Genomic DNA, 12,129 nt, shown 5'->3' on the forward strand with positions numbered 1-12,129 from the left:
TTATTTTGCTTGAATTTGATTGGCCGAGAGCGGGGGTCATTGACGTTTATGTTGGCTAAACTGGGAAGCCATAGTTACACTGTAACATTTTTGTTGGGGTATACTTTATAATTTAAACAAAATTACAAAATTGTAATTAAGTGGAGCATGAGGGCAATATTTATGTCGATAATAATTTTTGACTTTTTTTTAATTTCTAGTTGGTTTTTATAATGAAAGAATTTTGTTCTGTCAAATCGGTGTCAAATTTGACGTCACGATTTGTTCTAAATGTTGGTGGTTGTGTACAAGCCTTTAAAATGGCGTTGTCAACAATGAGTACCTAGGTTTCTTAGATTAATTGCTGTATAAACAGTTATTATATTAGTTTTAAAAGTTAATTTAGTTTTGTTAGAGTTGTATTAATTAAAAATGAATGGTTTGAGTTTTAGTGAGTTGTGTTGTCTGTTTTGTTGTCCTCCTTGCCCGAGCAGAATAGCAGCAAAATTGGCATTTCTACCCCCAGAACCAACTTACGAATTTGTCTCCGACGAGAATGGAAAGTGTAGTTTTACATTAACCGATCGTGCAGAATGGCAATACTCAGAAAGAGAAAAAGAAAACGTCGAGGGATTTTTCACGAGGACGAATCGCGGGAATCGAATCGCCTGTTTATTTGTTAGATGTAGTAATACTGCCAGATTCACAATTTTGTTTTCTCATGGAAACGCCGTCGATCTCGGACAAATGAGCAGTTTTTATCTAGGACTAGGCTCAAGAATCAACTGCAACATATTTAGTTACGATTACTCCGGGTATGGGGTTAGTGCCGGAAAGCCCTCGGAAAAGAATCTCTATGCCGACATCGACGCGGCATGGCAAGCGCTACGCACCCGCTACGGAATTAGCCCCGAAAATATCATTCTCTATGGTCAAAGCATTGGCACAGTCCCTACTGTGGACCTAGCAGCGCGATACGAGGTTGGGGCTGTCATCCTACATTCTCCTCTGATGTCTGGAATGAGAGTCGCCTTCCCTAATACCAAGAGGACCTGGTTTTTTGATGCCTTTCCCAGGTAAACCCTCTCATGTAATTGTTTCTTTCGTCGCTTGAACCTGTCTTTACAAGGTGTCAATAAACTGTGATTACGCATCAATTTTTCCCATTTTCGTCCACTAATCATTAGGTATTTTCCTTTCATTATTTATCGAAGAAATTTACGCTTTGATGTTCAATTTTTTCTTTTATCATTCAAGTGATGGTAATGTTACAGCAATGTTGCCGGTCAGATTCCACGTGTTAAAAGTAGTACGTGGCTAAATTTCCATATCGGCAAAGGTCGATTAAAACAATGACTACAAATACCACAAATAGATTAATATCCATTTATTAAAAACCTTCACTTTACTAAATACCGAAAATCTTAAATCTAGTAATGTGACTAAAGTCCACATCGTCACCTTGTCGGTTTTTTAAACACACTAATTAAGTTGCTAATTTAGAGTTTTACGTTATTTTGGGGTCACTGAATTTGCTTAGAACATTTGTTTTAAAATACCTTATCTGATCGGACAAAATGCGTCAATAATCAACTTATTTTTCTATCGAAATATGCAAAGAAATTCAAAATGCAGAGCTACGCAGAAAATTTGAATTCCCAGTGGGCTGTAATAAATCACTTTTAATTTATCACCTGTCGAAATAAATCTAGGCCAAGTTGGTCACTCAAATTTTGCTCATTGCCAATGAAGGAACAGATTTTTTAATTAACAAGTCTTTTGTTGCGAAATTAGGTTCATTGAAATTCAAGAGAATTAGTTAAGCGGAAGTTGTGTTTTTTACGACTTATCGGCAATCAATTCGAATGAAATATTTAAATGCAATCGAAAAAAAACTAATTTCGTTAAGTTTCTAAAGTTTATCGATTGTAGAAAGTTCTATTTAGTTCTATTTTCTCTGAGTGGAAGATTAAAAACTAATTTCACACTTGATTGTTTTAAATTGTCGTCATTTTGGTCTGATTATTTTTAGATAAATGTAAATTGCTTTCTCAAATTTCTTCGTAAAAAAGACAAGTAAATTTGACAACAGTGGAGACAGGATTTGCAAGTCTATTTACGTGCACTTATTCTATATATCTTTAGAAATATTTTTTGCATTGGAATTCCTAAACATAAATTTAGTGAAGATATTTTTAATGAAGTTTAGTATCCCTGGTATCATCTATTTTTAACAATCGCTTTGTTGCCATTTAATCTATGTCAAACATCAATGCTATTAATGTATGAATATTTATTTTAAAGTTACATTATGCATTTGTATCCACTAATCACCCACACATATTTTAATTTTTGTTTATGTGTGGGTGCCCAGACCTGATAAATGTTATTAAGAAAAAAATCCTGTAATTTTTATTTTTTACAGTATTGATAAAGTTCCCAAAGTTATGTCGCCAACTTTAGTTATTCATGGTACTGAAGATGAAGTTATAGACTTTTCCCATGGGCTTACCATTTTTGAGAAGTGCCCAAGAGCTGTCGAACCTTTATGGGTGGAGGTGAGTAATAATCAACCTACACACCAAACAAAAAACAAAAACCAGACAAATCTTAATTTAAAAACAAAAAATGTTCTACAACTTCTTCTTGACACTTTTTGTTGTTTTCAAGAAAATTCAATTAAATTTGAATTAAAATGTGTCAAAAATTAAACTGTTATCACTTCGACAAGTTTATTTTTGCTTTATTAATATTTATGTGTTTACAACTATTGAATGGTATTACATATGTATGTTAAGTAATGTTTTTATTAAGAGATAATTGCCAAATGAACAAAAATGTGTTGTTGCAAGTAAACATGTATACCTATAGGCAAGTTATAAAACATGTTTGTCCGTTATTTTTTATTATCTCAGGGCTGCTAAAAAGCAATAATTGTTCAGTATGTTAAAATGAGTTTATTTGAAGTTTAGCATATGCTGATGTTTTGTGTATTTCTTTATTTACTTATTCAGAAAGGGTGTATACAGGTGCGCTAGAACTCGTACCTCAGAGTAAAATCACATACCAGGAACATGACAAAAATGTTAAAAAAATTCTATCTATAAAAATTTCGAACAAGGACGCTGCATCCTAAATTGTAACTCTGTCCAATGTTATTTGTGGCTTTTGTTGACAAAATTTTTGTTCTTTTTCTAAATAATTATAAAATAAACATATACAAGATCATCAGTATCATTAAATAGACATAAGAATACGTCAAATGTCAAAAAATAAATTTCAACAGTTTTTGACTGAGAATTTTTTTTAACATTTTTTCCATGTTTCTGGTATCTTATTTCACTTGCAAAATTTCTTTTCTTCTGACACACCCTGTATAGTAGTGTGTCTGGGAACTGACTCGCGTATGTATACAGGTGGTCCCCGAATGGTGTCAGTGTGAATGTTTGTTTCTGGTTGTGTTGCAGGGCGCAGGCCACAATGACGTGGAGTTATATAACGTGTACCTGGAAAGACTAAAACAATTCGTAAATGTGGAGTTAATCAACTGACAGCTGCTGGGCGCGGATGACTGCACGTTTAGTTCAGGAACCTCAAGTTCGGTGGAGGAGAAATTACTCTAGCCCGGGGCAGCGGACTTGGTCAGCCGCCAGTCCGCAACGCCTCTGTACTGCCCTTCACCACACCTCGCCCTGCGCGCGCTTTCCGGCATTCTGGCTCGTGCCGAACGTCAATGCAACAGCGCTCGCAGTTCGCCACATTCCCGCCAAGTGGCAGCGGCGCCACCATCCAAAGCGCATTCTCTGCCAGCTTGCAACAGTGTGCCACCAGTATGCCTTACTGCATGCCACTGTATGGTTCTCGAAACTACTTGCTAGCATTAGTGTATATACGATGTGGACTTTTAATTAAATGATCGGACAATCTTTCAAGTGATGCAATATTAAATGTAGTACCCATCAACGTAACTCTCAGTGTAACTATACAGTGTGGACTCTTTCTATGATGATATAAATTTATTGAAAAGAAAGTGTTTTATTTGGTGCATCGGGCTAATGTTTATAATGTTTATATTTATAATGTTTATATTCCTTTCATTACTGTTGTTTTTTTATATAACTGAATGCTCGATTTTACATTTTCAATAACATACAAATGTCCACCAAACATCAAATTTTACTGTACAAAATTCACATTTGTAATAATGCAAACCCAATTGTATGGTTGTTAAATCGTTAAATCAATGAAATTCAAGTTTCATATCGCTGCTGTTTTGTTTATTAAAGTTGTTTAATTGTTTTGTGGGCATGCTGTATATTATTATTATTATTTAGTAGTAAGAAGGCCCCTTCAGTACACTGCCACTTTTTATGGAAAAACACCCCGATTTTCAAGGGTAAACTGAAAAGCAGAAAAAATTGTGAAAACACCCCCGTTTTAAAGGTATATTAAAATAAATTAACATTTTTTCAAAGATTTTACTCTGTTATAGTAATAATAGAGGATTAGGATAATTATAGAACTACTTATGTCAAAAATAGATAAAATTTATTTAAAAGAATCATATGAGTTTGAAAATTCGGTGTTTTAAAGTTTTAAAAATTCTACAAATCATTTGCTCGAATTTATGGGATTTATTGATGATCTGACGGCTGAGAAAGTTTCCAACTCCTTCTTGAAGGATAAAAAACGCTATTCTAAGAATCACAAACGATTAATTAGTTTTATTATTTGATCGAGAAGACCACATTTAAAACCGAAAACTGTCAAGTCAAATTTATCAGATTTAACTAATGTATTCGAAATATCATCAAATTCATAAAACATTTTATCTTTAAAGAAATATAAATTTCTATATCTGAATGCTCTGCTTATATTTGGAGGTATTCCAGCAAATAATTCTGAAATAATTTCTTTGATCTAAACAAACACTCATCAAACTCAATATACAAAACTTTATCATAAAATATATATGTTTTTCCAGAATAAGTTCTAAATATTGCATCAATTCTTTTTCCTTTTGGTATTCCCAAATTTTCAATTGACTATTATATCCACTTTTAACATTAAAACTTGGAAAAATCAATTAAATAATATAAATTTTTAACAACTATTAAAACATCACCTGAAGGTCTTTGATAAATATGCGAAATTTCTTTAAAATCATCTGGTAAAAAATATAAATAATCTTTAATTAATTTCGGTTCTTTATCATAAGTCATGTCTTTTAAATTGACTAACTAAACATATTTCTTATAAAAAAAATATACATATGATGATTTGCAATTAAAAATGTGTCAATTTCTTTATTAAAATTACATAAATTCACCATAGGCTCATGAGTCGAAGACGAATTACCAACAGTATCTTTTACTCCGACTTCAGGGACGCTTTGCCAGACTTTGCTTACAGTAGGCTTAACTGTTGTTGTTGTTGTTGTTGTTGGTATTAATTCATATTTTAATCGTTCAGGTCGTCCATATAAATATTGAGTTGTGCAGATATCGTCTTGAGTTAATTTATCAATTTCACCTTTATAATAGGCGTACATAATTGAATTATTATTTGCAGAATGTTCAATACCTAACGTGTGTCCGATTTCGTGTAATAAAACAGTATAAAAATTAATTTGATCATCAGGTGTATTGCTTGATTCACCAAAATACCAATTTTCTGATTTATCAAAATGAATTCCTAAACATTCATTATTATTTGGAAAGAAGCCATGTGCTAAGACATTACCTTTTCCGTCAAAACTGCTAGAACATATTCCTTTTTGACACCGTGAATTATGATTATGTTGAAACAGCGTATTAGAAAATGAAATAAGTATGTCCGGTTTAACACTATTGTAATTAAACTTTAAATTTGAAACAGATTCCCATTGATCAAAGGCTTTTTGTGCTAATTCTRTCATCTCGTTTGTAYCTAYCGAAAAATACCATTTAAGATTTGTTTTATTCCATTTTTGATAATGAACTCTATAAGCTGRTGGATTATCTTTAACGCCACATCTAGGTTTACTGATAAATGCAAGTGTTTCTTGATTTAATGTTCCATCAGTTGGTAAATTATAGAATTCTTGAAACCTTATTAATGCTTCATTGCTATGCGAAGCACTAGTCAAAGACGTTTCTGTCAATAATGATCCAGTATTCTCTAAATACCCAAATTGTTCTAAATAACTTGTAATATTAATATCATCTGAACTTTTTACAGTAGTGAGAAATAAGAAAAGAATAATATATTTCATTTATCAGAGTAAATATCAAATTAAACAATTGGAATATCTTCAAAAATAATTATATTACAAAAACAATCTTCGCATAATCTGTAGACTTGAAGATCATATTATCTCTTTGTAGAAACACTCTTTATTTTTTATCAAGAAAATATGAAACAGCGTCATATAACTTATTAATTTTTGATGGATCTGAAAATAAATAACATCGGATAAATATAACTTCAACCTTCCTTCTAAAATAAAGAATAATCCATTATCTGATTTACTTATAGCAGTAATTTCATAGCACTTATCAACCTTTAAATCAAATAATTTAATTTCCGTTTAAGTGGACTTTTTCTAGGTATTTCTCTCTGGGAAAATAATTAAAATTACTGACAAATTCCTCTTCACGTAAATTTATTTCTTTTTCATTTATTTTATCAGCCTGATATAAATGCAATAACTGTCTATAAAATTTATAAATTAACTTATATTCTTCAATTCTTTCTGATATTTTTAACCTCTTATCTAAGATTTCTATTAGCCCCGTACCAAGAGATAACAAACTAGTGGAGGTAGGGCTAACGAAGATAATCCCGATGCAGTAAATAATAATTTACTAATAGATAATCCGATTCCAATTTTATAAAAATATATGTAACTTTTTTTGTATACATACAAGCGTTTTTGTAGATATTTTTCCATTTATAACATATAGATAATATATAATTTTTTAATTAAGTTCAAATATTGAAATAGTAGATATTATCACGAGTGAGCAAAGGCGAATCTTTTCTCATTTAAACGACACGGTATCTGTTTAAAAGAATATAATATATCATAAAAATCTTTGCCTCTGTTGACATTAATTATCACATATATACAGTAATGACCACATAAAACAGAAGAATTCATTTGTAACTGCGTGCTATTCCACGCAATATTTTTTCCGCTACTTAATAAATATTTTTTAATTTTTTCTGGTGGAGATATTCCAAAACTGTCAAAATATAAAATATTTCTTAAATGTGGTTTGTTTATGTAACATACCCAGTGTGAGCCATAACAATTAGAGGGTTGAAAATTAATTATACCTGATTCATCTTTTCTAATTTTTTTGGTAACATGTCAATTGCAAAAACACCTCGAAAATTTCGCGTAGCTTCCTGTGGCAAACCCGAATTTTTCTCATTTTTCATAATATCAGATATTTCTATATTACTTAACCTCTTTTTCCTATCAATTTTATTCCTTGTGCATTTGTCTTCGTCTTCGACTCTGGGCAGGCCTTGCCTGTCTTCGGGTTTTTGTGTTTTTTTTTATTCTTTTTTATACCATCTCCAAAGGCTTTTTGTGCTAATTTAGTACCAGCATAACCAGCTGCGCCTAATCCCAATGCTTTGGCTACAGCTAATGCCGTAGGAATTAAAGCAGGTAAAAATCCGCTTACCTGTGTTGGAGAAAATTTAATATCACAATATTTTTGCTTCTCCTTTTTACACTTTTTAATTTTATCAACTTGTTTTTCTCTTAATTTAATAGTATTATTAGGTCTTTCCGTTATATTGAATCTTATATTACAATCTATTCTTTTTTCTTTACAACTTTGGAGTTTCTTTTTTTGATTGGGTGATAAATATACTCTATAATCATTCATTGACTCAGTTATTTATTTAATTAAAAACTCGGCAAAACCTCGTCTACTTCATTTCCAAATAAATCTTTTCATCTATAATATTCATATTTGCAATTCTTTGAGATTCAACTACGGCATATATATAGTAATTAACATTTTGATAATCTTTTAATGAACTTCTAGTTCAGGTGATTTTGTTTTACTAAATAAATTTTCATCGTTTTCTATTGTTACATCAAAAGCAACAACTAAATAGAGGTTACTTAATGTAAGAAAATTTTCCAACACAAAAGCTTCAACAAAAATATTTAGTAGTCGTGGATAAAGTATAGTATACTACTCGCGTGTAATGGTTATTATTCACGAGGTGAAGTTTACGCCCACGAGCCGCAGGCGAGTGGCGTAAATCACCGAGTGAATAATACCCATCATTATACGTTCGTTGTATGATATACTATTATTCTTTCTACATTCATATTATCAAAAATCATCATTGTCTTGGTAAAATTATTGTTTCGTTCAGCTCTAGAAAAAACTATAAAAACTGTAGATATTTTATTTTGATTATTTCCAACGCGCCAGTTTCCACTTCCAGAAGACCACAAATTACTTCGGTAACAGTTAAGCGCATTCCATCCACAAAGAAAGTTAGATTTGCTCACTAATAATGAAGATAATATTTTTTCAGTTTCTAATGAGGGTTTTACTATTGGGATCCACAAACTAATATCAGATATTTCATAATCATGATTTCCATCAACTTTAGCGTGTAATATATTTTTCACCCTATTTTTACGTAATTCAATGCGAATTTTTCCATTCAAAACTTTGTTACAGTCTCGTACAAATCGGAAAATTTTAGATAAAGGAATAAATTTTGTAATAGTTTTTTCATCTTTTGTTAACAACTATCTCTTTGGAATGTTATTTATCAACATAAAAGTTGCTCGATTTGATTTTCTGCATGCAACGTATGCAACTATTCATACATAATATATTATCCTTTTTTTTTAATAAACAATGTAAGTGTCAAAATAATGTCTCAATTTTCCCTTTTAAGGCGATATGAGCTACTTTTATACCCGATTTTGACACTGACATTGTTTATAACGGATAATAGGTTTATTCATTATGTTTTATTCATTTTATAGGAGGGGAAACTCGTCTGATTCCAGAACATCAACATTAGGAAATTAAAAATTAAATTAAAAACTTTTTTGTATGAATAAAAACATTAAGTAAAATCAGTTGTCTAACTGTATATTCTATTGTCTGTGGTTGAGGCATAAATGTTCAAAATTAAAAACGGTAAAATCAGCAAAAAAACAAAGTGTTCTGAGGGGGGCCTTCTAAATTTCGCACTTTTTGAGTTACCTTGAAAATCAGGTTGTTTTTCTTAAAAAGATAGATTTTCCAGACTAATACAGGGCTTTGAAAACCGGAGGTGTTTTCACGATTTTTTCTGCTTTTCTTTTACCCTTGAAAATCGGGCTGTTTTCCTTAGAAGTGGGCAGTGTGCATAGGGGCCCTTATACTACTTTATTTATTGCCCTTATTTGTTGTGTTCAATAAAATAATAGGTGATTCAAAATATATTTAAGACAGGTGGACTAGTTGTTATGTGGGGTACTCTACTAGTTCGCTTTTGTCCTAATTATTTTATTGTAACATAAAACTAAAAATACTTTTTAATACATTTTTATTAACTATGGTAAATAATTTTCTAAGTACCATATTTGAATTGTTTTATGCAACAATCCATTCGCTGAAACAAAATGCGAAACAATCGTTTTTTGTTCATTAAAAAAGCTTTAAATTAGCACCAGCACAACATATTACCGAAAATTGCATAAAACAATTCGTGTATGAGAATATAGGCAATTTTTTATAAAATGAAAATACTTGTATTATATCATTTAAATTATTTTTGTTATTTTTTGTGGAATTAGTAATCTTTGATACATATCATTTTGCATTTATAAATATAGAGTATGTAAGGTGGCATTTTTTAAGTTTTTGTATTTGCTCTGTTGATGAAAGTGCAAGATTTTAGCTGAGTTGTCAAATTGCCCTAAACATCAACTTTTAGTTTCCGAAAAATTAAAATAAATATATGAAAACAGTATTTATACGATTATTTTTTGTTTTATTTCTGTAATAAATTAAATCAGTACACCTGACACAACCTAACCTGATTTTGAAATATTATTTACAAGACAATAAGACTTGTACTGTAAACACTAACAAAAACCTACTCTTTAATAAGAAAATAGTTTTAATTTTATAACACGTTAGCGCCTTAAGCTCAAATTAACTCGAATGCTGCAAACGTGTTACCCGAACCATGTTTTCTCAATTTTATAAACAAATCGTTAATAAAAAGTTTTAAACTCTACAAGTTTTTTAATTCCAAGTAACGAGAAGTATCATTCCCGCCATCTTTCAAATCCATGCGCAGTACCAACCTCAATTATCAAGATCAAACCGTTAGCATTTTACTTATTTTATGACATTTAAGAAGCCCAATAATTAGGCGATTTAGTTCGTAATATATCGTATATTAATGTTGTAAATAGTTTAATTATTTTTGTTTTAGAAAAACTTTTGGCGGGAATTCCCCTAAAATTTAAATACACAAGTGTCAACAACATAAAAATCAGCTGTTTTCAAGTGTTCCAATTTCATTGTTTAGGACGGCTGTTGTTACGATGTAATTGCGATTTGTTGGAAGAAACGAAAACAGAAAGTTGAGCATTTGAACAAAGCCTTCGTTCCGGAAAACAAGAGTAATGACAATTTTGGGAGGCCGATCACATATTGTCAATACTATTTTTAGAATTTGGAGTAGTGGTAATAGGAAATTATCTCACAATCACAATATTCTAGGCTTACCTTATACTAATAAAAAATCCTTCATTTACTTACGTAAAAGTGAGCGCTATATTTCAACCATGTTCAGTGAAAAATCGAAATCTTTGAATGGATTTAAATTCACCGACTATGACTGCATTGGCTTTGATTTAGACAACACTCTATCCCGGTACAAAGTCGGAGCAATGATTGAAATGGAATACAATATCATGGCAAAATTCTTGGTAGAGAAAAAAGGCTACTCAAAAAAACACCTATTGAAGCCCTTTGACCACAATTTTATCCTCAGAGGCTTAATCGTGGATGACGAAAATGGCAACATCTTACGTATAGCAGCCGATGGTTACATTCTACAAGCCGCACATGGTACAAAAATGCTCCAAGATGACGAAATCGAAAAATACTACCCCAAACGTCACTGGGAAATCTCCGATCTCTTTGTCCAAGATCCTTTAACAACCTGGAACGGTCCTTATTCCGAAAAAATGCGCACATTACTTGACTATTTTGACATCGCGTCAAGTCTTATTTTCGCCAGGGCTATCGACGACGTAGACGAACAAAAAGGCCAAAAAACCGGCAAATACGAAGTGTGGTTGGACATTCAAGCAGCCTTACAAGATATGTTCAACCGTGATAACTTCCAAACAGGGACCGGCTTTTATTTTGAAGAAATGAAAGCACACCCGGAAAAGTACTACCACAAGTGTAGCAACGAGTTACTCGATTGGTTAAAACTCTTGAAAAAACAAAAAAAATCGCTGTTTCTTCTGACTGGATCTCATGTGGACTTTGCGTCACACACGGCGACGAACACTGTGGGTCCAAACTGGCGCGATTACTTTGATATTGTCGTGTGTTTTGCGAAAAAACCTGGGTTTTTTACCATGAGACGCGATTTTTTGAAGTTGGATGGGGTCCACGAAGGGCCCGTTGTTAAGCTAGACCAATTACAAATAGGCGGTATGTACACGCATGGAAACTGGACCGACCTCCACAAATTTCTAACAAAACACTTACACAAGGAGGGTCCGAAATTCCTCTACATTGGAGACAATTTGGTTCAGGATATTTATACTCCTCATATTCATTCCCATTGTGATACTGTGACGGTTTGTGAGGAGTTAGAGGCCGAAGGGGTGCAAGGATACCATGAACAGCACCCAGACCAACATTACTTAGTCTCCACGTTTTGGGGGTCGTATTTTACTTGCAATAAAGTTGATACGAACTGGTCTTATCTTATGAAGAAACATTCAAAGTTGTGTGTCCCAAGTCTTGAATATGTCGCTTCCTTACCCATTGAACATGAATATCAAGCCAATGTTTGAAAATTTTAAAGCAATTTGTTGTTCCCTTGTATTTGTTGTTAGTAGCGAAAAATAAATTAATTTTGCAAATTTGGCCTTTTTATTTG

At 31.9% G+C, this 12,129-nt stretch overlaps 2 protein-coding genes across 3 annotated transcripts; both read left to right on the forward strand.

Moving 5' to 3' along the window:
* The first annotated feature begins 290 nt into the window (after positions 1-290).
* Positions 291-9,976, forward strand: LOC123006174 (alpha/beta hydrolase domain-containing protein 17B). The gene is made up of 3 exons (XM_044400450.1): positions 291-1,055; positions 2,405-2,537; positions 3,447-9,976. The coding sequence occupies exons 1-3, from the start codon at positions 412-414 to the stop codon at positions 3,528-3,530; spliced, it is 861 nt and encodes a 286-aa protein (XP_044256385.1). The 5' UTR covers positions 291-411; the 3' UTR covers positions 3,531-9,976.
* A 345-nt stretch (positions 9,977-10,321) lies between these two features.
* LOC123006173 (5'-nucleotidase domain-containing protein 1) lies at positions 10,322-12,112 on the forward strand. Of its 2 annotated transcripts, XM_044400449.1 has the most exons (3): positions 10,322-10,386; positions 10,438-10,627; positions 10,678-12,112. In XM_044400449.1, the coding sequence occupies exon 3, from the start codon at positions 10,793-10,795 to the stop codon at positions 12,041-12,043; it is 1,251 nt and encodes a 416-aa protein (XP_044256384.1). In that variant the 5' UTR covers positions 10,322-10,386; positions 10,438-10,627; positions 10,678-10,792; the 3' UTR covers positions 12,044-12,112. The 2 variants fall into 2 exon arrangements, with proteins under 2 accessions (XP_044256384.1, XP_044256383.1); XM_044400448.1 differs by having other exon boundaries at positions 10,438-12,112.
* Positions 12,113-12,129: the final 17 nt, after the last annotated feature.

The sequence above is a fragment of the Tribolium madens genome, unplaced genomic scaffold (genome assembly GCF_015345945.1).
Source record: "Tribolium madens isolate multiple individuals breed KSU strain unplaced genomic scaffold, Tmad_KSU_1.1 Scaffold_2;HRSCAF=44;Tcas5.2_LGX, whole genome shotgun sequence".
Lineage (NCBI taxonomy): Eukaryota > Metazoa > Arthropoda > Insecta > Coleoptera > Tenebrionidae > Tribolium > Tribolium madens.